The sequence below is a fragment of the Thamnophis elegans genome, chromosome 1 (genome assembly GCF_009769535.1).
Source record: "Thamnophis elegans isolate rThaEle1 chromosome 1, rThaEle1.pri, whole genome shotgun sequence".
Taxonomy (NCBI): Eukaryota; Metazoa; Chordata; class Lepidosauria; order Squamata; family Colubridae; genus Thamnophis; species Thamnophis elegans.
Genome location: NC_045541.1, coordinates 91,074,663 through 91,101,894, shown reverse-complemented (window position 1 = coordinate 91,101,894; position 27,232 = coordinate 91,074,663). Strand labels below are relative to the sequence as shown.

General features: G+C 34.4%; 1 protein-coding gene across 1 annotated transcript in view; it reads left to right on the top strand.

Moving 5' to 3' along the window:
• The window catches only part of KIAA1549L (KIAA1549 like), a 96,316-nt gene that overhangs the window by 54,634 nt on the left and 14,450 nt on the right, over positions 1-27,232 (top strand). The window contains exons 13-18 of the mRNA XM_032209558.1: positions 1,340-1,518; positions 5,139-5,353; positions 15,025-15,154; positions 22,094-22,444; positions 24,797-24,894; positions 26,174-26,322. Coding sequence (XP_032065449.1) covers positions 1,340-1,518; positions 5,139-5,353; positions 15,025-15,154; positions 22,094-22,444; positions 24,797-24,894; positions 26,174-26,322 — 1,122 coding nt within the window. The remainder of the gene's footprint in view (positions 1-1,339; positions 1,519-5,138; positions 5,354-15,024; positions 15,155-22,093; positions 22,445-24,796; positions 24,895-26,173; positions 26,323-27,232) is intronic.

The following is a 27,232-nucleotide window of genomic DNA, read 5'->3' as shown; positions in this document are numbered from 1 at the left end:
AAGGAAAATTGCAGAAGACAGAGGAGAATATTCCTCCTCTGGGAATTTTACTACAATCTTAAAGTGAACCAAAGCATCACAAATGTTGAAAAAGTATTTGAGAATTTGCAACTATAAAATCTATATATTTAGATTTCAACGTGTGTGTGTGTGTGTGTGTGTGTGAGTGTGTGTGTGAGTGAAATGGTTATTTTATTCGTAAAAATACACCAGGAAATTTCAGATTAAGAAATTAGAAAAACATCCTCTAAAAAGGCAGTGGCAAACCACTTCCATGTTGTTGCCAAGAAATCTTCATAGCCATTACATGTAGTTATCAGGAATTAAACTTAATGGTAGAAAACCTTTACCTTTAATTTATATGTTTTCATCCCCTTGGTCTGATTATTTTAAATGTTCTCCTGTAGTGGGATGAAGAGTTATATTTATGAGGATTTTATAAACATTCCTATCTTTAATGGGATACATTGTGATCTAGAGTTTCTGATTTTGTGCCATGCAGAAGTAGTTTAGATAGGACAAAACTAGGAAAGAACATGCAGGAAAGAAATGAAAGCACAGCCGCTATTCTCCAATTGAATATGTGGAGGGAAAGGGAACAGGGTTTTTCTTGGATTGGAGCAATCTCTGAAAGATTGAATAATCCAACCATGAGATGACTAGGGCCTGATGATTGAGTGCAGGGAGTCCTGATCCAGGAAAGGACCCAATTGGCACACAATATGAAGTTGTGCAAAGGTTCTCCTTGTTGCAACTGCCACCTATTCTTCAAGTCAGAGTTGGAATCCAGGATAACCCTCAAGTTGTGATCCAGATCTGTCTGGGGGCGTTCCATCTCATCCAGAGTCAAAGATGGCAACATCTCAGATCCCAGAACCCTGTGTAACCAAACGCATTTGGTCTTCCCAGGGTTCAGTTGAAGCCTTTTGTCCCCCATGCAGGCCCCAACAGGCTCCAGGCACCACAAGAGGGTAGCCATAGCATTGCTTGGCTCACCAAGAGCGAAATATAGAGTTGAGTATCATCAGCATATTGTAGATCCCTCAAATGGTGGTAGAGTGGCAGATGTTTCTCTACCAGGGCACAAAGAAAAAATATCTGTTGCGAACCCCACATAGGCACCAGGAAGAACATTAAGGAATTGCAGGATCATAAAAAGGTATATAGTATAACATTAGAAGGAAAAATAAATATAGTTTTCATTTCTGTGATAATTCTAGGTAGAAGAATGAGCTTTCCAGTTTACTGTATCTAGCATAGTTCATTTTTACTTTCTCCCACAGTGGCCCACATGTAAAATGCCAAAATAATATACTGACTAAATTTTAATTTATTTTAGTGCCTTTAAGTGATGAAGAGGATGGAAGCATGCTGTTTGACAATGTGGCTAAATCTGCCATTGATCCCTTTGACACATCTTCTGGATCTGTACAGTTGATTGCAATAAAGCCTGTAGCTTTGCCTCCTGCACAGCCAGGAACAGAGAGGACCCAAGATACAGCTATTCTTAATGGGGAGGTAAGACTATATCTCATAATTGGTTTTCTGTTATATGTTGAGGATATCTGTTAAAGAAGTGATATGAGGAGGGGATGCTCAATAATGGGACTACTAAGCCAATTGGTGACTTGGCAGCAAAGACAAAAAATTGTGTGTGGAATCGTCCAGTGATTCTGGCAACAATTCTGAGAGGCAGATCAAAGTCATTTCAGCCAGTCCTTTCTTCCGAATATGTTTTCCTCTGTTACCTTGTTGAAATGATAAATATGCACCATTCTTAGAGGAGAAATTCTTTTTTCCCCTTTGCCATCTGTATTTAAAGTATAATGTTAGAGGCTTCTCAGAGCCTGGGAAAGTAGAAAACATTTTGCAGTGTACCATTAGCTCAGAACAATTGCACATTGTCCCGTTATCAGGAAAACAGTTAGGATCTCTCTTGTCCATCCAACAATTGGTAGCAAGGTGATTAAGAAGTCCCTGACTGAGCAAGTTTAAAGATAAATTGTGCGTTAAAATGAAAGTATCCAGTTGTCTAAATTTTTCTGTATGCTAATCTTTTTTCTCTTTCAATAAATATTTTAAAAAAGGTTTCTAAGAATTTTGTTTTCTGTTACCAAGAGCATGACACATAGTGTCAAATGGAAGAAAAAATATCTCATAGATTAATCTTCATCAAATTAATTGCATCAAATGTGTGTAAATGTATACAATGAAAAAATAATGCTTGTTCAGTTTCACCATTAAATAAGTGAAACCCAAATAGCATTATTTTTCTTTATTTACCTTTACACATAGTAAAATACTTTGATTGTTAAAGATTAGCTTTTAGAAAGAAAACAATTTTTAGATGATGAAATGGAAGGATGGCAAATCCTTCCATTTCATCATAGTTTTATTCTCATGCAACTACTCTCAACAATGTAGCTTTTATGAAGAGAGCTTTTAGATAATGAATATGAAATTCTGATTCAAGATTATATTATAAAAATTTCCATAGATGTCATATTCTAAATTATGAAAGAAAGCATGAATATAATTGCATATAATTGTGAACATATTCCCCTGTGGGGAAGATAAAAGAAAACAAGAGGATAAGAAGGATAATGAAGCTTACTGCAGGTTATGTACATACTGTATGTCAAGATGTTTTGCTTAAGGAGGACATTCCAAGGGGAGTGTTGTGTTTGTATTTATACTACATCTATTCTTCTCCTAAACTACCATCTATAGTTTATATTACCTTCAGCTATGCCTTGATATGTGAATGTGTAATCAGATTCTTCTTTATTCTTAAATAATCTTTCAAAACTCTGCTGAAATTTGTTCTTTTTACCTCTGCTGTGATAAGGTAATTTGAGAACCTTTAATACACAAAAACTGCCCAGTCACACAGAGTTATTCAGTTCTACATTGCATGGTTTAGACTGCGGTTATATTATAGTGCATTCCATTGAGCCTCCATTTTGGGACATGGCATAGACCACTAGTGTTATTTACTGACACTGAATTTTGACATTTTTCTTCTTATGTCATATCCATTATTGGATGTTGACGATCATGTTAGCGATCCTATTTTTACCAACAGCGGCATGAAAAAGTGCTGCTGAGTTTTCTCCAAACCAGTCCTTGAGATTTTGAAGCCATGAGTTTTGACATAGTTGCATGTAAAAATGTTGTAATTCAAAATCATTTTTTTTGGGGGGGGGGGGGATTTTTTTCTCCACTTTTTCTTGCAGAATTCTTATAGCTTAGAAATATTCTTGGGTCTCCTGTATATTCAGATTTTTCTACAAATTTAGATTAATATTCAAATCGGGGCTGTGAATGCCATTCCAAACTTTTTTCCTTCTTTCTTGTAAATATTTTGTGGTTGATTTGTAGATATGCTTCAGACGTGTCTTGCTGACCTATACAAGCTTTATTATTTCTTTTAGTTTCATTGATTATGGGACATGAGCTTCTATGGATTCAAGTGACTTATATAAACAATCATCTGTAAATGTTCACATTGTGTGTGAAGATAGCTGCCTCTTTTCTAATGTACCTAAGGTCACGGGAATCCTGAGAAAAAGATTCTTATCACCATCACCATATTCTATACTGAGATACATTGATTCTAAACTGAAAATAGTTAATAAGAATTTGCTGGAATTCTATCACTTTCCCTTTCCCCTTAATAAATCTTATTAAAGAGATTTCTGTAATTCTCTTTAGTAATTTGAAAAGACAACTATTAGCCAGAGTATTCTCTTCAGATGCTTCACTCAAGAAAAATATTATGTGATTGAATATGAAGGTACAGTTTTTGATTCCAAGTAAATCCAAAGCACTTAAGAGCCCAAATGGGCCATCTCGAGTTGACTGGATGGACTATATACATTGAATGAATTAATAAACATAATAAAATAAACAAATGTTCCATGTTTATCAGGGTTTTCTTTTTATGTTTTGGTGAAATCAATTGAATTCTGATAGCTTTCCTAAGTTTATGCAGTTCTATACAGTGGATCTATAGATAGCTTCTCCAACTAAAGCTTTTATCTGCTGTGATCTGTGGGTTCTGTTCTGCATGTAGCTTCCATTTCTTAATCGTGGTCTCATAACTGAAATTGCCATCTGAAACTTTTAGAGATTTTTAATAGTCTTTCCTGGGTTTTTAAGAGTAAATTGTCTTTTTTTCAAATGTCCAGTTGCTTAGAGAAGTCCATGATTGTTGAAAATAGGGAACCACAAGAGGTTGGAACATGAGTGTCAAACTGAAGGCCCAGGCCCTGGATCTGCCCATGGGGTACTTAGATCTGGCCTGCGGCGCTCTCAAGCTCCGTTTTCACTGGCAGAGGGTTGCAGGAGGCTGTGGCAGCTGAAACGGAGCTCGGGAGCCTGTTTTCACTGGCAGAGCACTCGGGCCTCCACAGGTGCCCCTGACAGGAGTTATGTCAAGCTTGCCACACCCACCCTCCCCCCCAAGGTCAAGCACAACCCTGATGTGGCCCCCAATGAAATCGAGTTTGACACCCCTGGATTAAAAGATCAGATAATTTGTTCATCAATATTATTCTCTTCACCTGGTAATTGTAGGCCTAAGTAGTTAATCACCATTTGAGAACTGTTAGCAGCTCTGTAGGTTTTTTTGAAGCAATGGAATTAACTAGAAGGGCATCCAAATGTCCTTCAGCTTTCATATTCAGTTTTTATTTTGAATAAGTAAATGGAAGCATCTAAATAGTAATCATGCATTCAGATTTGTAGAAAGATATCGTATTCAATCATGTAACTCATTGAGATTATGCTTGTTTAATTAGAAATACTTAAAACATTTATTTAAAACAAAATTTGACCAAGATTGCTGAAGTGTTAGCATTAAACTATTACTGATTCAGTACTCTTTTCCATTTTTAAACAATTACTATAAGCAATGGATCTGACATTACTGCCTTCATTTGGATTGAGTGACCGCTACATGTATGTGGAGCATCACACTTTATCTGAAAGCCTTAAAAATAATTGTTAAAAAGTTCTGAATAGTGTGGTTGAATGAACTCCAACTGTGTTTATTGTTTCAAAGAATTAGTCACCTTAAAAACTCATAGTCTAATTTTATTAATTTGTATATTTTCCCTTTTAAATTTTATTGTCAGATTAACAAAGCCTTGAAACAGAAGTCTGATATAGAACACTATCGCAACAAATTGCGATTGAAAGCCAAGCGGAAAGGCTATTATGATTTCCCACAAATTGACAACAAGGGCTTGGCAGATAGAAAAAAGATGTATGAAAAAACACAAAATGAAATAGACAATATTCTGGATCCTGATACAGATGGATCCTCTCCATTTGTAGAGCCCAAAAACAGGTGAGTAGCTTTTCTATGTATATTTGTAGACTGTCATGCAAATCTTCATGTTCCATAAAAAAGACAAAATGTGCAAATAGCTGTCTTGGTGTCATATGGTAGGTGTTAATGTGAAGTGACAAGTTCATTTGCATATGAATAGTGTTTTTGTGGTGTGCCATCTTCTGCTGAATGAGTTGTCATATTTTTAGTTGATAGGTGCATCATTTTTGAAGTAATAAAAGTGGAACAAGATGTTAATTTTTAAAAGCTGAAAAGCAGTATGTTTAAATGGAATAGTGTTCTATCTTTTCTGTTGATTATGACTGAAAATTTCTGTTACTTCCCACTATTAAGAGTGGGAATAAGGGCTCAGGTGGCGCAGTGGTTAAATGCAGCACTGCAGGCTACTGCTAGATCAGCAGGTCAGCGGTTCAAATCTCACCGGCTCAGGGTTGACTCAGCCTTCCATCCTTCCGAGGTGGGTAAAATGAGGACCCAGATTGTTGGGGGCAATATGCTGACTCTCTGTAAACCGCTTAGAGAGGCCTGAAAGGCCTATGAAGCGGTATATAAGTCTACTGCTATTGCTATTGCTATTGCTCAGCCCCAATAATTTCTCTCCTATTCTGTTATAACATTCATAAAAACAGGATGCAAAAAATAAAATAAAAAGTCAGTTTTCAGGGTATTAGTCAGTATTCATTTTATAATGTAGTAATAATACTGCAAAAGACTGTTATAGGGATCTCCTTAACAGCTTGTGAGTTAGACCCGACATGCATAGCAAAAGATAAAATAGTTCCTGAATTACATAGAAAGCCCTTTTAAAATTAATACAGATTACTGTAGAAATATAAATGGAACAATGGATAGATTCATATAATTTATGTAAAGAATATGATGAAGTAATTGAATCATGACTAAAAATTAGAAAGAATCAAATGTGTAAAAATAATATTATCCATATTATTACCTATGTGGAAATTTATTTGCTTCTGCAGATTGTAGAAGAAATCATGGAAAATATTTTTCAACATAAATTTTCATGTTTGTTACACTAGAAAAATAGATTGTTATTAAGTGACAGCCATGGTTGTTAAGCAGTTTCATGAAAATATGAAAGTAAAATGTGGCCATGTAATTGGGCAATATTTCAAACAGCCATAAATACGGCCATGTTGCCAAGTCCTGAAGTTTGGTCATGTGATTATGGGGCTGGAGGGAGGACAATCATTGCAACTTCAGATTCAGGTCTCAAGTCTTCTTTTTCAAGTAACTTCAAATGGTCACTTAGCAATAAGTTGTAAGTCAAAGACTACCTGTAATTTAAAAATATGGTTCTTACAAAATGAGTGAAAGTATAACAAAAAAGATAATATAAGGTATAATATATTGTTGCAATAATTATCTAATGTAAGCATTATACACATATATATCTGTGCACTTTTGTGTATTCATTTCTAATAATCTTATATAGCTGTCATTTTTTAACCTATATTATTTTGAATATATGACTCCCATATTTTGTTGTATTTATCCATACAAAGTTTATATCTATATGTTATCCTGTGCTGTCCTGCTCACTCACATGCATACATAACAGTGGTTTAGTGGGTTTATTAATATTACCCAGCAATTCCTTTCACCAAAACCCCAGAACTGTCCCCATTAAGTATAGCCAAAAGCAGACAAATGCTAGTCTACAGAGCAATGGCCAATGAGTCCACAAGGCACTTGAAAGATAAAACCAGCAGGCAAAATTAAATCCACAATACAAGAGGATTCATGAGGCAAGAAAAGTCCAGAGTTCACACGGCATGATCTAAAGTCAAGGCACACAGGTAGGAAATGAACATGTTCCCAGCATTGCCTCCATCTGTCTGCTGTGTTAAATAGCCAGTTTCTAGTGCAGCCCATCAAGAAGGTTTAGGCTTCCTCCTCATGAAGAATTGGGTTGAACTTCACTGCTCCGGCCTTTTCTCTGCCTTACATGTTCTTGGATCAGGTGCAGAAGGCAGTTTCTCATCGCTGACCAGCTGAAGCTGCATGCTTTCCCCATCTGAAGTCTCAGGGCTGTCCTGACGCAGCTGTGCTTCAGCTAAATCCTTCTCAGATGGCTGCTCGGAGCCATTGACTCCCCTCCATATGTGCCTGGACTGGTTCATACTCCTCAGAGCTGACATCTGGAGAGGTATCTGTGGAAGCATCAGGGGGAGTCATCACAAATCCACTCATAAGTAGCAAATGTAATCAAATCTTCAGTCCATTAATTAAATTGGACTATACATTTATATTTCCAGTGTTGCATTGTGAGTCTTTTAGCTATAATAAGGGCATGAAGAATCCATTTAGAAATGGTACATGTTATTTTAATTATTTAGTTATTTTAATTAAATAACTAGTTATTTAATTCAAAGATTATTACTGTTTCTTCCCAGAAATACGACATGTCCTGAAAATAAGACTAAGCTTGATTTTTGGGCTGCCCTTAATATACATCCTCCCTCAAAAATAAGCCCTAGTAAAGGGATGGGCGTGGCCAGCTTCTTGGCCCCTTAATCAGATAGATGAGCCGCTCTATTCACAAAACAGCTGATTCGTAGGTGTCACTTAGGCCTCCAGCAAGAATGGTCGCTTTTACAGCCAATTGTGGCTGCAAAAGAACACAGAGGCCAAGTGGCACACCCCACACGCCTCACGTCCTCCTTACCTAATGGTGACAATCACAGCAGGCAATTCTGTCAACGGAACAGGAAAGGAAGGCATGGAAATCCATACATTCCAACATGAATGGGACCATACGGGTGGGGCCAGTGGGCTTGCTGCCTCCTGCACCTGAAAAATAATAAGATCTCCCCGAAAATAAGGCCAAGCCCTTATTTTGGGAGTCAAAAGGAAATAAGATCCTGTCAGAGAAACACGGTATCTTCTGAAAAATTCATTTTTTTTTTAGTTACAGTTATATCTTTTGCTATTTTCTCCCAAAACATTAAATGTAGAACAGTGTAAAAATATCTGTTTTAAAGAAGTATTATACTTCTTATATATCTAACCCAATGCTGTTCTAGGCTGTCCTTTTTTGTACAGGCCAAATGTTAAACTCTAAATCTATTTTTTGTTGTATGTGAAATGAAAAGAAAATTTGTCCAGGTGACTACTTTGCAACACTTCGATTAGAATCCAAAGATATCAAGGGCCCAAATTTTTGAATGGGAAGCATATACATGTTATAACCAAAGTAGAATGATTATGCATCATAGAAAAATAAGATTAAAAATAAGAAGGAAAATTATTTGAAAGATGAATTGAAATATTTTCGGGTGTAGATGGTTAGATGTCCATGTACTGCTATATATAAATACAGAGGAAGAATTGTTTAAAGCAAAAGAAAGACAGGGCAATGATTCCAGTTCTTAGAGGTGAAAGATATAAAATACATAAAACATCAAGAGATATAAATTGTCAATGTTTTAAATTTTTACTCAGAACTATATGGTAAACCACATAACAAATATATCAGATGATGATATAGAGGACTTTTAAAGTAGAATAAACGTAATTGTACTTAGATGATACACAGAAACAACTGTTATTTGCCTCAGTATTGGAGGCAGCTATTAAATAATTTTAAAAGTGGCAAGTGATAGAAAATATTTATAGATCTTTTGGTGCCAAAACTGTCAATGGTATGATGAAATACTTGATAAGGGAATATTATCAGAGACATTTAATCAGATTTATATTACAATAATAACAAAATCAGGTAAAGATTATATCCAATCTGCTCTCAGCTGTTCATTGATTATGTTGATACAAAGATCTTAAATGCAGCGTTAGCAAATAGATTACAGCAAGTGTTACCATTCGTGATTAAAAATGATCAAGTAGGTATTATATAAACTAAACAAACAGCAGGTAATATTAGGTTAGTTAGATAGATTTAACATATTTTTTTAAAAAGACCATTTGTAATCCTGTCATTAGATGGCAAAAAAACCTTTGACAAAATACATAGACAGTACATGTTTTCTCTTTGTACTAAACACTTTAGTCATCTTGAAAGGGAATGGATATTCCTGTTTCTTGTTCTGTATTTTCTTTCTTTTATTGAAAGAAATGACAATCATTCTCTGAATTATGATGATTGTCACCAAAATGCATTATGCAGACAGACCTTCAATATTTATTTGTATGTTTTGTATACATTACACCAAAAACAAATTGGGTTGCACATTGTATAAGAACCAGCTCAAGTCTTATACACAGTTCTCTGAGTATTTCTTGCCATATGTTCAATTTTTTAAATCCTTACATTATTTTCCATGTTTACCTCAGCCAGCCCTGTGCTTATGCCTCTTGTTAGTACTAATACTTCCTTCATTAGTAAGCCATCTCTATTTCAGCTAATTATAATCTGAAGACAATTTCACAAAGGTTGCTGTTCATTATAATCAGTGTTGTAATATACCTCTATCTTCTTTCCCATTAATAGTTTCACAATTAGATCAAGGAATGCCTAATAATCTTTCTGAAAACAGTGTCATTATTTAATCACTTGAGTGTGCAACTGGTGTCAGCCCATTATTGCTGTCTTATATGTATAAGAATAAGAGTAACAGCAAAGAAAAATTAAGGAGGCTCATAATATTTTGATTAAAATACACTATGAAAAATTGAGGTTTGTTTCATATGATGGTCTGTCATCCCAGCTTTTCAGTTTTGCTTTGATAAAAAAAGCACTTTCAGGAATTTTTATCATTGCCATTTATTTTGGTTTACTGGTTGGAACAGTTAATTTCAGAATTTAGCCTCTCTCTGGGTTTCCACTTGAAACTATTATTTTGATTCCATTGAAATCCTGTCCCAGCACTGAGATTATCCTTATTTCTTGGGAAATAATTCTGGGTTTTGGGCTCAAAAGATGGCGAGTAAGATCTCGCTGAAACGTTGCCAAGACAATCTCCATCTTACATGGGAAAAGACCCAAATACAACAAGACCAGCATACCTACACCTGTGAAAATCTACAAAAGATTTAGCCCTCCTCCCTTACATCAAAGGCACCACTGATAAAATCAGCAAAATTCTCCACAAACACAATATCAAGACAGTCTTCAACACTGACCAAAAAAATGGCCAACATCTTAAGAAACCCCAAAGACAAAATCCAGCTAGAAAACCAAGGAGTCTACGAAATACCATGCAAAATCTTCCCTGCAACATACATAGGACAAACGAACAGGAGAATAAATGCATGCATCACAGAACACAAGAACGCAGTAAGAAAAAAAGAAAAAGCTTCCTCCCTTTTCCAGCACCTTAAAGCTATAGGACATGAAATTAATTTTGAAGGAACCAGGTTAATCTCCAAAACAGAACACTTCAAGAAGAGAATAATTATGGAAGCTATCGAAATAGAGAAACACCCCCACAACATGAATAAATGTGACGATACCTCCTGCCTACCAGACATCTGGAAACCAGCCCTACTCAACAAACGAGCCACACCCAGCACCCAGGCCGTTACAACACGAAACAACAATAGACACACAGCCAGCACCAATCAGCAGCAATCTACCAATCATGATACAACCACACAACCAATCATTCCATTTACTGAAACAAAGCCAGCACTCCACACACCCCCAACAAGATTTATAGAAAGACGGCAGCTCCGATCACACTTTAAGCCCAAAACCCAACCTGAAGATGGCGAGTGAGACCTCGCTGAAACGTTGCCAAAACAATCTCAATCTTACATGGGAAAAGACCTGAATAACAAGACCAGCATACCTATACCCGTGAAAATCTACGAAAACACACACATATATACACACACACACACACTAAATATATATAAATATATATATATATATATAATATAGATAGAATTTTAATTATTCTATCTGTTAAAACTCATACTGTAGTTAATTACAGTTTAAAAATAGCTAGAAAATCAATTTTGAGATTATCTGGGCTTCCCATAGTAGAATATTATTATTGATCAACTTAGTCCTGATCAAGCAGAGCTAAGTTTATATGACTTAATCAGACAAATCTTCTTGGCACTTTCTTGATTTTAAACTTTTTTTATTAGAAATAATTTTGTCTTTCTGTTCTTGCTCTTTTACGAAGTTCTGTTATCTGTTAGGGATTTTGGAGAAATCAGTTGAGGTTCCCAACATAGGCAGTAATCTATTTTTAGAGAAATTTTTAATAGAATTCAAATAAAGAGTGGTAGTTATTGCTTGGCTATTGGAGATGCAATACAAAAATTGAAACAATAATGTATAGGATCTGTGGTCATTCTACTGCTGCCACAGTTGAAGTTGATGCTCACAAAATTATTAACATAACTATAGATTGTTCACTGTGTGTAAAGATAGTATATCATCTTCTTGGCTAGATCTCCAGTATTTTAAATCTGTCAAATCTCCAAGAACTGCGAACATAGTTCATGCAAAGCTTATCAAAATAATTATTATATAACTTTAGAAGTAGAAATATTTAGCTGCATTGCAGTAATGCTGACACAGTAATTCATTGTTGTGTTTGATAATATTTAAACTTGTTTTTTTCCAAAAAGAGGCAATGAAAAAGATTTCTGCTGTTTTATGATTTTTTTTTCAGCTGGTCCACTTTGATGAAACAGTCATATTTATGTTGAAAGGAACAAAGAATTCCTGGTGGTGATGGTGGTGGTGGTGGTGGTGGTGGTGGTGGTGTGTGTGCGTGTGCGTGTATCTATATACTGTATCATCTATATCTATATCATCTATCTATCTATCCATCCATCCATCCATCCATCCATCCATCCATCCATCCATCCATCTATGTATATTTTTTTCCATCCTACCTGGAGAAGAATAGAAGAAACAATGAACTGTAGTCTATTCTTCTTCAGTGGGAAGTTTGGATTCTCAGGTTCTCAAATAGACTCTGTTTGTATTTGTTGCAAACTTTATGTTTTAACATAAAGATGTACTCTCAGTATGTGTAAAATGAGGATATATCTGCACAGTTAATTACTGTCACCTGTGAGTTTACTAATTCAGAGTGATATGAAGTGCCATAACTGCTTAATCTTGATAAAGAAAAATAAGACAATGTTTGTTTTATTACTTATTTATTAATTTGATTTAGATCTACACTACTACAAAGTAACTCCATATTTGCAAAATACATAGTGTAGGTACGTTAGAGAGTCCTTTCTCAGTAGTCAGATAGTCAGTAATATATTCCATACAACACTTAATTGAACTTTTATATTAAGCAGATTTGATACCTTGCCTTCTGCCCTTCTGACAGAAATTCAATAGTACATTTATATAAGAGGATATCTACTCTTGACCTCTGAGAGAAATTGAATTGATTGTGCACATTTTCTAATGTCCTTTATATTCACATGTGGTACAAAGTTTAATTATAGTACTTTTAATCTCCAGGCATCACAAAACACCATCACAACAATCTTATTCTCTGCCTTTAACAGATACCTCAGAAATACCCTTACTATTATAGGAAAGTAGTAGAATTCTGATCACTATTGCTGTTTAGTGGGTATTAGCATAGTCTCTGCTGTTGTCTGGAATTTTATTGATGCTATACTGTTAAATGTCAATTTGGTTACATTACGAAGGAGTGGCCATGAAAGCTAATAAATTTTGAATTCATCTACTGCCAGTACTCTTATTTTTTGCAATAAAATTATATTATTTAGTTTAAAATTTCAATAAGCATTGAAACATAATTCAGATATTTTAGATTTAGTTGTTTTAGTAATTTAACATTTATTTGATTAACAGTCTTCAGAGGAGAGAAAATTATTGAACTTATCCTCTGAGTTTGTTATAATTTTCTTTCATAGCTTGATCAATATTATATTTTGTGTGTAATTCATAATGTTCCATATTATTCACAATTTGATAATATTTTGATTAAATGTCCCACATTTGACACTATCACATAAAATTCCATCAGGTTCAGTATCTTGTAAATTAGGAAAGGTACTTCTGAGAATCTCCAACACATAAAAATGCTATGATGGTAGATAATCACTCTGTCTTCTTCCTTTTGATTATGTCTAAGTTCTGCTAGTTGGTTCAGTTAACCTGATTCTTTGGGTGCCTTGCCTACTTTTCTTGAAATCAGCTAAACATTACAAATTAAATAGAGCTATTTATTTGGACATGTTACCTCTGATCCAACCAATTCTCAAATGTTTCCCATTTACTTAGAACTTTAATGGTTTCTAAAAACCTTTCTCTAAAATATAAATATGAGAATTATGAGCAAATGAATAAATGTAAGGCACATATGAATATAAGCACATATGAAGAATGGTTGCAGGAATTGGATGTGTCCAGTCTAGTGAAAAGAAGAACTAGGGGAGACATGATAGCAGTGTTCCAATATTTCAGGGGCTGTCACAAATATGAGGGGGTCAAACTATTTTCCAAAGCACCAGAAGGAAAAATAAGAAACAATGGATGAAAACTAATCAAGGAGAGAAGCAACATAGAACTAAGGAGAAATTTGCCAACAGTGAGAACACCAACCAGTGGAATAGTTTACCTTCAATAGTTGTGGGGGGCCCATTGCTGGAGGCTTTCAAGAAAAGACTAGACAGCCATTTGTCTGAAATGGTATAAAATCTCCTGCTTGAGCAGCGGGTTGGACTAGATGATATTTGAGGTCCCTTCCAATTCTTATTCTGTGTTCTATGTTCTACGTTCACATATTTTGCTGTTTCAAGTGAGGAAGAAGGACATGCAATCAAATTCAATAGAAAACCAGAGAAATGCCTTGAAGAAGAATGTACAGTCTGTGAAGGTTTTGCAATCTGTTATATATAATCTGTTAAATTCTTCCAATATATGATGTTTAAAGTACACAGTCGTTTTGTTAAAATTCAATTCAATTCAATTCTTTCATTTATACAATTTTAAAAGCATTGTTTATATTTAATTTTGTGTTATGGCTACTGTGTAACAGAAAATCAGCTTAAATCGATTTGTGGGTCCCATGATCAAATTAGCAAATTTGATAGGCATGGAGATAAAGCACAGTTCAATTAATTTTCTTTTGTTTTGTTTATTGAATTAATATTTATCAGATGTCAATTTAATTTGGATTGTGGGCAGTAGCCAACATTGTTTGAATGGATTTTCACACAAAAGGAGATCACCTGCTCTCTGTTCTCTTGCAACGCCTCAATCTACCTCAGGACTACCTCAGGAAGTCTAAAATGTTCTAGAGTGGTGGACTCCATCCACCTATAAATGGACATAATAAAATCCAGTCCTATTTACAATATTTGGTTTTAGCATACAAATAAATTAAATCTACAATCTACAATCTAGATTAGGAGTTTGGATTAAGTTGTCACTTATCTGAATGACCAGCTAATTTAATTTAAAGATTGTCAGGTTATTATCATTATTACCTTCTATGAATGTAGATATATTCACAAGGCAATATCTAGTTTACACCCAGGTTTCTACCATCACAAAAAATGCATATTTTGAGCCAAAGAGCGCTTAGTTGATGCTGTAGATTTTGAATTGATACATATAGATATCAATTATGCCACTAATAATTGTTCATAAATCAATATAGGCTAAATATCAAAGCAATTTATTAATGTTTTGTCCTGTTTTATTCACATGTAAATATTTCCTTTTTTTATAGGCAGCAAACAAAGACCTCAGTTTACCGAAGCAGACAATCTTTGAACAGTCCTAGTCCAGGAGAAACTGAAATGGATCTTCTAGTTACACGTGAAAGACAGAGACGTGGTATCCGCAATAGTGGATATGATGTAAGTGTATGGAAACTGCATTTGTTGCGCATATTGCAATGTTAATAAATTGCTTTAGAAGGATTACAGTAATTATAAAGTTTATCTTAACAAAATGATATATTTAAATGTTTGCAGCTTTGAGTCTGCAATGGGAATCAATATTTTGCAAAAGGTTTATAAAATCTGCTCCTGAAATCAGGTTGAATGTTATATGTTCATTTTTATGGATTTAGAAGATTTATGTATTTTCTCCCAAAAAAATTTAAACTGACCGTCATTTGTATGTTTCAGCACAGTTGTGAATTATTACTTATACTTTCTGTTGAGATGCTTAATTTACATTCACATTGGCATCCTTCAGTCTCAAAAGACTATGGTATCGTGCTCTGGAAAGAGGTTCTAATGTAGCATCTAGTGTGGCTTAAAAGTCTAGTTTGGGAGTGGCAATCCCTTCCACACTGAGGGCAGATACATTCTGCCCAGCCCCCAGATTTCGCTGGTTCTGGGACTGTCTCTTTGCCTCAGCCTGCTGAACAAGTGTCTCTTCGAATTGGAGAAGGCCATGCTGCGTCTTTAGCCTCCAACAATCAGAGGTCAAGGTTTCCCATCTGTTAATGTCCATTCCCAAGGCCTCTAGATCCCGCTTGCAGATATCCTTATATTGCAGCTGTGGCCCCCTCTGGGGCGCTTTCCCTGCACTAATTCTCCATACAGGAGATCTTTCGGAATCCGACTATCAGCCATTCTCACAACATGCCCAAGCCAGTGTCGACGTTGCTGTTTCAATAGTGTATACATGCTAGAAATTTCAGCACTTTCCAGGATCTGTGCTGTTTGGAACTTTGTCATGCCAGGTGATGCCAAATATTAATTATTACAATTATTAATTATTTTGTAGCAGCAGCCTACTACAAAAGTCCTAGCAAGAACATATTGAGATATTTGTAGTACACTTAAAAAGCTACTTCCTAAGAATCTCAGTTTGCTTACCTAGTTTCTTTTGATTAAGTTGCTAAAACTTTAGACAGCCTTCCACAGTGCGGTGACTTAAAATGAATTGGATAATAACAGGTTTACATGACATATGGACTGCGGTCTGCATGTGACCTGCCAAGTAACCTTGTGCAGCCAGCCAGCATTTTTTGAAAACTGAAGAAATGCTAAGTATACTATTTATTTGGAAGCGAACCTTACAGTGTGTGTTGTGTATTGTGAAATATCCCCCCCAAATATAATACCTGATGAAATTGTGGGATAAAACATCATGCCCTTGCCAAATTAAACTATAATGAGAAAAAAATCAAAACTGCCAGTTTACTGGGGCAGCGGGGGGGGGGATCTCTCTAGTGAAAAACAGATTTTCAAGAATATAAACACTGAAAATGGGATTGTTATTGAAATGATCTTTAAAATTGCAAGAGAGATAACTGTTGATGGAAAATGTTTTACAGTAGGCAGCTTTTTAAAGCAGTGTACTGTATACCAATAGCTGTGCCCAATTTTTTGCCGAGAAAAGAAAGCAATATTTGTGTGCAGCATTTTGTTAATATAAAAGGTGAAGTAATAAAGTTTCTTGAAAATGAATTAGAAAAATTTAACAGCTCGTAAATTAAGAGTGGAACTGTAATATCTTTTTATTTTGCAATGTCACAACTCTGAATCTGAATAATCTGAATCTTCCCAGATTCAAGGAAAAGATCAACTAATCTTTAATATGTATAATTCAATAAAAGCATTAAAATGAAATTATATATTTTGAAGGGACAACTCAAAAAAGCAGAACTGGATCAGTTTCTTATTTATATTCAGCATAGTCCTTATCAGGTGCACTGAGTTAGGAAAAAACTAAGGAGAACATTTTAGCCTTCTGATTGAGGAATTTCATGAAACATTTGCTTTGACCGAAGAATATGCTCAGTTAAATATGATTAAAAATCCATTTTCTGCAAATCTAGAAGAAAAACCTATAGATTTTAAACAGAAATAATCCAGTTTTCATTGTTATATACTTATAAATCAAAATTTAAGGAGAACAAATGTTTAGAAAAGGAAAAATTTACTGACTAAAACTGAGAAAAACCTTTTGCATTTTTGGAAACCTATTTATATGCAAACAAACATTTTAAACAGTTTAAGAATATCAACTTTGCATTTAACCCAATAAAAAAGTATTGCTGAAAAAATGATGCAATATAATGCATTTATTTATTCATGTTTTTGTACTACATACATAGTATCACAGTCTTCATATTTTCTAGTAATAACCTAATTTTCTCCAGACTCTTCCTTTGTGAACTGTGGTATTTTAATGTATCAGTGTGATCCTTTCTCCTATTTGATTTGGCTGGATTAAAAATTTTCCATTCTAATACAGGTAGTCATTCTGGCCAAGGCATTGGAATCCTAGAGCAACACAGGGCCTGATGTTAGACAAGATGCATTACGGAGTTATAGACTAAATTTCAGGTTCTTACATAATGGTAGTTCAGTGCCCCAGATACTTGTTCTTTCTTATAATAGATATACAGACTAAATGGATGTGACTATACTTTGTTATATAAATAATTTATGTCCAAGTTTCTTGATACCAACTTAAGTTGCACTATGTTTTACTTTATTTACTTTATTTATTTATTTATTTTGTCAAGTATGAATTAGATAACAGATATAAGTATAGACATGATTATGAATACATGAAATGAATACGAGCGCAAGGGAATATTAGGACAGGGACAATAGGCATGTTGTTGCGCTTACGCACGCCCCTTAAAGCAGTGGTGAAATTCAATTTTTTTTACTGCTGGTTCTGTGGGCGTGGCAGGGGAAGGACACTGCAAAATCTCAATTTCCTCCCCACTCCTGGGGGAAGGATATTGCAAAATCTCCATTCCCACCCGACTCTGGGGCCAGAGGTGGTATTTTCCAGTTCTCCAAACTACTCAAAATTTCCGCTACCGGTTCTCCAGAACCTGTCAGAACCTGCTGAATTTCACCGCCTTAAAGACTTCTTAGGAATGGGGTGAGGTCGATAGTAAACAGTCTAAGGTTCTTCTTTGAATGGGTACTTCTTCATTGAATGTGTGACGAAAATTCTTTCAGTTATATTCCTAGCTATTTGATAGATAGGAGATTTCGATTTATTTATTATGTAGCATCAAGTTGTTTTTTACTTGTAGTGACCATCTGAATAGATTTTCTCCATGATGTTCTAGTCTTAACCTGTTTTTTCAGATAAAGTCTTCTAATGGAGCACTCATAGTCACTGTAATTGAGTTCATCCGCCTTGCTGCTCGTCATACTCTTCTTTTTTTCCCTTCCACCTTTCCCAGCATTGCAGCATTTTCTAGACAGCATATGTCCAAAGGAGGATATTTGAATTTCGTCATTTGTGCCTTGAATGAAAATTCCAAATTAATTTGTTTGATAATCCATTGATTTATTTTCTTGCCTGTTCATAGTATTCTCAGAGGGCTTCTCCAGCACCAAAGCTCAAAGGAGTCATGCTCTTCCTAGCCTTCTTCTTTAGATGATTGTTTGAATCAGTGTTTCTTGAACACTGGAATCTTAGTGTCCGTTAAATCAATATGTTGAAAAATAATACAATATTAAAATTTCATCAAACAGTCATGAGACATAATAGGTGCAATGAATGCATCATGTTTACTTTTTAATAATGAAAACGTTGAGAAATATAACCCATGCAAACAAACTCATTTGCCATATTCTATAATTTTTAAAAGTTGGAAGGGTCTTGAGAGAAAACAAGGTTAAGAAACACTGATCAAAATCATGGAGAAGTTTAAGGGAAAGACAAGAGAAAATGGGAGCTAGTTCTTAAACATCAGAATTCTTACTATATTACAGTATTTAATGTCTTTTGTCACAAACTCGGATAAGTAAGCTGGTATGAAACTATTAAAGATATATTTTATCAATGAGACCAAATGTAAAGCCCTATCAGCTATAGTATTCAAAATTGCTATGACATAGTCCTCTGCAATAGTAAAATTTCTCCTTCTTTCTTTGCATTGCCTTTTGTGTTTAAATATACAATGAAATTCCATTTTAATGGATTAATTGGAATACTGTTTATTAAACAAGGAAGCATATCATCACAGTGATTTATGTTTTCAGGATAACATTATTATTAAAATAATGCAAAATATTACAGCTGAGCAATGATATCATTACGTAAAAGCCATAAATTGGCACAGTAGATATGATTGATATTATGCAAATGATGTAAATTATCAGGGAAATTTGCTCCATCAAATGCATGGTCCATTTCATGCAAGGACCATTCATTAAGATCCAGTAAATCAAATGTTATTGTAGTATAAGCACGGGTAGAATGATCTAATGGAGATAAAAGTAATTAAGCATTTTGTTTACTATAGAAGGAAACTTAGGGTTTTCTCTCTCTCTCCCTCCAGTTTCTAAGGTGATTTGGAATTATGTCATAATCAGATCACAGGTGTATTTGGAACTATGCCAAGAAATCAAACCATTGATCTATTTAGTTACCAGTTTTCACCAGCCAGTTTCTTCAATGTGGGCTGATTTATATTTGGTTTTTGCCTTTTATATTGTGTACATTCATCATATTTCTCTGATTTCTAGAACCCAAATACTGAAAATAAAAATAAAAATAGCAGTGCTTATGAGATAATAAATAATCTTGCTGCCTGTTGAAGTATAGTGATTCTTTGCTATACTTGTCAGGATTCAGAAAACAGAGACATCAACTGTGAAAGGATTGTCTGTGTTTTCACATTATGTGTCACAGTACATAAATCATAATATGAAATGCATTTAGGTTTATAGTGTGCTATGCTTCATTGTGCTTCATTGCAGCAGCAACGTAAAGGAACAATCTATGGTATGAGATAAAGCTGGATTTGCTGTAGTTATTCATACATAGAATTTCCCTGACTGCCGTATTCCCTTGTGCATGTTTCCTTTGCAATTGGGTCATTCTGTATTTTTGTTACATTAGTATTATAAAAGCAGATTTAAATATTATGGACACTGGTTTGTACCATGCTTCATTTCTGTTATGTTTATTTCATCTTTCTATATCTCTCTATTTTTTTTTTACTATAGGATAGGATATAGTGATTGTGGTACAGAACTAATTCAGAAATAGTGACTAGACCCCAATTATCAAATCATCTTAATCACTGGAAGGACACAAATCCATAACTTATTGGTCCCAACCAATTATTAAAAAATCATTACAAGTACAAATCAATTAAGTACTTGATGCGGTTTGATCAGTTTAACACAAATCAAATAAATATGTCTTCCACCAGCAACAACATGGAAGCAACCTCTTTTCTTTGCCTATGTGGGCTTTTGAGGCATCTTATTTATTTATGCCCGCAAAGAGGATCCTACGTAGTAGTCAATGTCACCTATTTATTTAATGAACCTCTTGTCCTTTAACAAGTATGGTTTAATTTTTAACTCTTTTAGAATTACTACTTTGATCTGGTGGGAAGCCTCATTATCTTTAGTGATTTAGGAAGTAATGTGGGCAAGAGCAGGAACTCCTGTTATACACTTAAGTGTATACACCTTGCTTGTAAAATACAAAGGCAAAAGTGAAACTAAATAGTGAGAGTGGATGCAAGAGGGTTTGTGCAAGTATGTAGGAAATCAATACACCTAGGAGACAATTACAAGAATTAAATCTACAAGAAGGCAAAGGCAAACCACTTCTGTGTTACTGCCAAGAAATTTGAATGAAACATTAAGTTCCAACTGGTTTCAAGATGATGATACCCTCCAGGTTGAAACATTTGTCTAGTTATTAGATAGGAATATCAGATTTTTAGTTATGTATTTTATTCAGCTTCGCTTTATTGATGTTTGTATGTTAATGTTAGTTGATTTGAACTTTCCTTTTAAAGAGAAAAATGGAATATAAACATGTATACAATGAAATACAATTTGTGTTGGTAGTTTAAGAGAAAGCTAATTTTAGCTGAAAGCTGAAAAAATACAAACTTTTTAAATATCTAAGTCTATTCATAACTATGAATTCATTGACAGTCCTTGTGACTCGATGTAGAGAATATTAAGGCATAAAATAGGTATTATTATCATATATTTGTAACATTTGTAATCTTTATAGGATATAGATTTCTTAAGCAACTAGAAATTCATTGAAATCAAAGCTAGCTGTTCTCTTTTTCTTTCAATACAAAACATTCTTAGTTATTAATATAAAATAGTTAATAACAGTCTATATCGGGGTAGTCAACCTTTTTATACCTACCGCCCACTTTTGTATCTCTGTTAATAGTAAAATTTTCTAACCGCCCACCGGTTCCACAGTAATGGAGATTTATAAAGTAGGGAAGTAACCTTACTTTATAAAATTTATAAAGCAGAGTTACAGCAAAACCCTACCACCTACCATGAAAGCTGGAACGCCCACTAGTGGGTGGTAGGGACCAGGTTGACTACCACTGGTCTATATTCATCTTTGCCTGATTATAATTTCTCTTAAGTATTTTCTTCTTTAAAACAAATAGTGAATAGCAATGACTGTGGCATTTATAAAAATGTAAAAGTGACTTAACAAAGGTTTGTTGCCAGTGTAAGTTCTATGCTTGAATGGAAATATGCACCTGATCCAACACCATATCTCTATCACTTCTCTAATTAAATGATTATAATGAGTGGGGAGGGAAATTAAGAATTGAATAGGAAGAATGAAAGCAAGCTTGGGATCTCTTGTACTTGTTGATTTCCTTGCTTCCTTGGGATGCTGTCCTAGTGTTTTTCTAACACAGGATGTAGCTTTTTTCTGCTATCTTTTAAAATAACAGAGCTCATAAAAGGGGTTTAAGAAGATGAGTGAACATATCTGCTCATTGTACACATGTATGAACGCCATCATAAAAAATGATTGCAACAATCTCCATTAAACACTTATATTTTATCCAACAGACTGAGCCTGAAATGATAGAAGAAACAAATATTGACCGTGTCAATGAATCTCGAAATTATACCAGAGCCCATCAAGCAAAAGGTCATTCAGAGACTTCAACTCTGAGTTCTCAGCCATCTATTGATGAAGTTAGGCAACAGATGCACATGTTACTAGAGGAAGCCTTTAGTTTGGCTTCAGCAGGTCATGGAGGACAGAACAGGCAACAAGACACTTACAATTCTGGACAGAATTTGCCATATTCTGAAGTTGTGACCAGTGCTCCTGGTACCATGTCTCGGCCTAGAGGTGGAATACAGTGGGTGCCAACATATAGACCAGAAGTGTATCAGTACAGTTTACCACGACCTGTAAGTGATCAGTTACATATGATACATAAAGAGCTATTGTGGGCTTGGTTCATATGTTTTCAAGGAAAATCCATTTGTGTTGGTTGAATATGTATCCATTTCACTGCAGAACCTTTGTATATGTCATACAGTGTTTTACATGCCTTTTAAAAACCTTGTCTTTAAAATCACATTGTATTTTTCGTGTAAGGTTATGTGTGTGATCTTGGAGTTACATATTCGTGCAAGATGAATTATCAAACTAGACAATTAACCTGGTATGAGGTAATAGCATAAATGCAGTAAAAGTAAACAGTATTTTTCAAGGTATAGACAATATTGGAAGTTACATGCTTCCTTTCATTGTTCTGGTTCCTCTAACTGAGGCTAGAGTATCAGTAACAGCAATAGCACTTATATGCCTCTTCACAGTGCTCTACAGCCATCTCTAAATGGTTTACAAAGTCAGCATATTGCCTCCGACATTCTGGGTCCTCATTTTACTGACCTTAGATGGATAGAAAGCTGACTCAACCTGGTGAAATTTGAACTGCCAAACGGCTGGCAGCCCACAGTCAGCAAAAGAAGCCTATAATGCTGCATTTTAACCACTGTGCCACCACAGCTCTATCTTGAGTTAGAGGGAGCAAGAGGGATAGACTGACAGACTCATTCACAAAAACTCTATGTAGTATTACTAGTGGCATGGAGTGTGTTCATGAATATATACTACCAGAAAAGAGCCCAGTGACAAAAAAAACTTTCATGTTAAATCAACTCTATGAAGATAAGACAGGTAAAATTTATGCCTGCAGTGTGCTTTGCATTCAAGTGAGATACATGTTCTATTACGTTTAATTATGTTCAGAATGAGTAGAATCATAAAATATTTTAATTATGTATTTGAAACAGTTACTGGCTTTCTCCTTCACTCAAAAAACAAAAAGAGGTCATTATTTATGCCATTAATTTCCCTTATGATAATGATAAAATAAAAGTCATTTGTTCACATGTGTGGGATGGGATGCAGATGATTAGATATTTTTTTTAAAAAAGAGACAAGAATATTACAAATTAGTGTTTTCTTTGTGATTTTGTATGTGTGAAACTCTTTTAAGTATGCTGTATGGCATAAATTCTACGGCTCATTAATCCTGAATGATTATCAACCAAGTCATAGATATGCAATTTTAAACTAGATCTTTTCCTTCTCTGACAAAGGAAGAATGAGAAACACTTCAGTGTGTCTGTTTAAAACTAGGTTGTGAAATTGTAAAATGAACAAAATTTTGCCAGACGATTGAAGAAAAAAACTTATTGTTCATATCCTAATAGATAATGCGGTTTTATAAAAAGACCTATGATAAAATATGGCACAAATATGTATGTAGAATTACATAATTTCAAGGCCATCGTATGTAACTAAATGGAACTTTCAGTCTGTCCAAACCAAACCAGTCCTAGTTACCATAATAGTTTATTTAATTTTTCAGCAATATAAAAGCAGCATGGTTGATGTTGCTTCATTTTATTGGGTTTGTTAAATATATGAGAATCAACAATCTGTCAGATGACTTAAAATTACTCAATGAGATATCAATATTGTTTCCTTCTACTTATCACTGATTTAATGTATTCATGTGTTATTTTCAGCTTCCAGTTATTAGGCAACATGATTTAAAACTTGCTTACTGGACATGTGTATTGAAATCAGTTCAACCGACATCCATACCACAATTTATTCTCATATCAGTGTATGCTTGCAAGCAATGGAAAAATAAATGCTTATTGTGATCTCTTGTTTCTTTAATTAGAGCAACTTGTACAAAAAGCTGTTCACCAAAAAAGGGTATAATAGGAATAAATATTAAGAATATTTATGGTATAAAATTTGATGTAAGAAAAACAGAAGTGCAAAAGAGGAATTCATACTCATTTAATCTGAGTTGCTATGAGCAATTTAAAACAAATATAACTTACTCGTAATGTTTCATGGGTTTTCCCAAAGAAACTTAATTTGAGATTTAACTTTTGACAAATGAGGAGAATGAAAATGGGGGATCCCCAAATTGAATTATAACTAATTTTTATATATGTTAAATATTCTTATCTTGAAAAAAGATTCACTCTTGGTAAAATTATATGTATAATATTTTACAAAATTAATGAGAACTTTTGAACACATTGAAAGGCTTACTTTTTAATTATTTAAAGACATTTTTTTAATTATTAGGCTTTTGAGATCGCTACCTTTGAATAGAATGTATTCTGGGATTCCATCAAACACACTTCTTCTATAATGCAGAGAAACAATCTAGTGTTATTTTAATAATGGAATTTTTTTTTGAGGAAACGTTTCTGATTTCTTCCCAGGCATACAGGTTTTCTCCACTCCCTGAAATGGTGATGGGTTCTCCACCTCCTCCTGTGCCTCCCAGAACAGGACCTGTTGCTATAACTTCTCTTAGGAGGTACTGCAGAAATTTCAAATTTTCTTAGTTATTAATGCTGAAGCTCAATTATACTACTGTGAAGCTAGCTTCTTATATTTAACGTGCTGTGTACTTATACTTTTGAAATTCAATCAAATGGTATAATTTCATGTATAATGTTATGATTAAATATTTTAAAACTATATATCTATGTTTGGATACAAACTTTTTAGATATGTAAAAATATGCAAAATCTATTCTCTAGTATTGTCTCAACCATGATTTTAAATCCTTGATTACAAAGGTATAATCTCTGGCTGACCGTGCTATAAAAAAATTGAAAAATTAATAGAACACCCCATTTTTTTCCTGAAATAACCAAATACTGGCAGCACAAGATCAGTGGATAATTTAATATTTTCGAGGGAGGGGGGGTGGCAATCAAGAAAAATTTAGAACATTTTACTATAATATTATTTATGTAAATTGGGTAATCATAACAAATGTAGACAGGTTTTAACATACTGTTAACATACTTTAAATATTTAGTGCACAATTCTCTGCTCATTTTTATTGTGGATATTGCCTTTTAAATTTTATATTCTCAGATCAAATTAATTTAATAATGCACTTCATGCATGTGTGGCTGATTGTTGTTGTGTGGTTCAGTCTTACAAAATTACTTGGTCTGACAAACTGCTTTTTTAGAAAAACCCACTTTGGATATACTGCAAAGCCACCACATAGTACGAATGATATATTTTCACAGTGCATTGGCATAAGAATACATAAGCAGCTGAGCTATCCTCATTGACTGTCAGTGATGTCATCATAGTTATTCAAAACTATCAATGAGCACTGGCAGCCAGCCTCATAATTCATTGTCAGATAGAATGAAAATAAGAGTAAGCTTAGCATGCATCTAGCAAATATATCTAACAAAAGGTATGTCATTATTAACATTCATGTTTTTAAATGTTATAATTAGAATTGTTTACATCTATATAGGTGTTTTCTGGTGTTTACATTACCATATCAAAATGCAGGACAGGATAATTACCTAAAGCAAACTTAGTTTGAAGCAGTGGTCAGCAAAGCTGATATGATTAGCTATTAGTGAGAAATGTCAAAATGATAATATTTTCTCTATCTTCCATCACAAACTTTTAAAGAAATCCTGCTGCTCTAGATGAAGTAGTTCTGCTTTTTGATAATGTACATCAAAGTACTTAAATGTGCAGCTCCAGAATAAATGGGTTCTAGACTTTGACCAAGGTATATTTGACATTGACTAATGTTTCCAATATGTATTGTACAGGTCAACATCTGATATTGGCAGCAAGACAAGAGTATCAGAGTCCAGTGGGACTGAACAGATACAGCCACATGATCATGTCCCTTTTGTCCCAGTATCAAAAGCCCCAGTAACTGTGGCTCCATTGGATCAATCAGCTTTGAATTACTCAGGTGAAAAACGCATGCGGTACAAACAGAGACCACATCTAAGTCTGTATGGCATAGAGACAAGTGTATGAGATCTAACAAATACCCTTGTTTAAAACTGTGTTAATGGTTCTCTTGAAGGCTTGAGGAGGAGGATTGATAAAAGGATCCCCACACATACCTTCATTTATCACACGAAGTATATTTCTAACACGTAGGAGAGGCATGGAGAGAAAGGATATGATCTCTCTCTATTTGAAGCACCTGTAATTAGCATCTTTCTAAGACAGGACCTTGGAACTGCTACTGTGTTATAGGACAGAAAACAGATGGCCATGTAACATAGTCTTTTTTCTTTTTTTGCAGTGATTACTTTTGAGCTGAATGCATGTGTGTAGATTCAAAAGCCAGGCACTTTTTAGAAAAAACTAGGGGAAATTACTGTTTTTGGCATAGTGTATTGAAGCCAATCTGAACTGATGGTAAATGTCATGTGGCTGTTTCATGATGTCTACAGCTTCCAAGCTCTAGGTCCTTGCAAAGTGTTTAAAAGTGAATTTGGTAATGGTATTCGAGTTGGTAATTGAGGTTTCCAATATGGCAAATCTATTCAGATTAACTCCATTTGTCATTAATAAGCTGAATATGATTATACATGCAGCCATATTTGCCACAAGGAGCTTCACCAGATGATATTACGGTAACACATGAAACTTCCTCATGCTGAGTTAAATCAGTTCATCTGTCTCCAGGTATGATTAGCTCTCCAGGATTTCAGACATCTTTTCATACTGCCTGAGACCCTTTAACTGAATATAGTAATGACTGATTCTGAAACATGCAAAGGAAAAGTAATTATATTATTATTTGCAGAAGACTTTGAGAGGGTGAGAAGATTAGTGGTTGTATTCTACCATTGACTTGTACCTCAAGA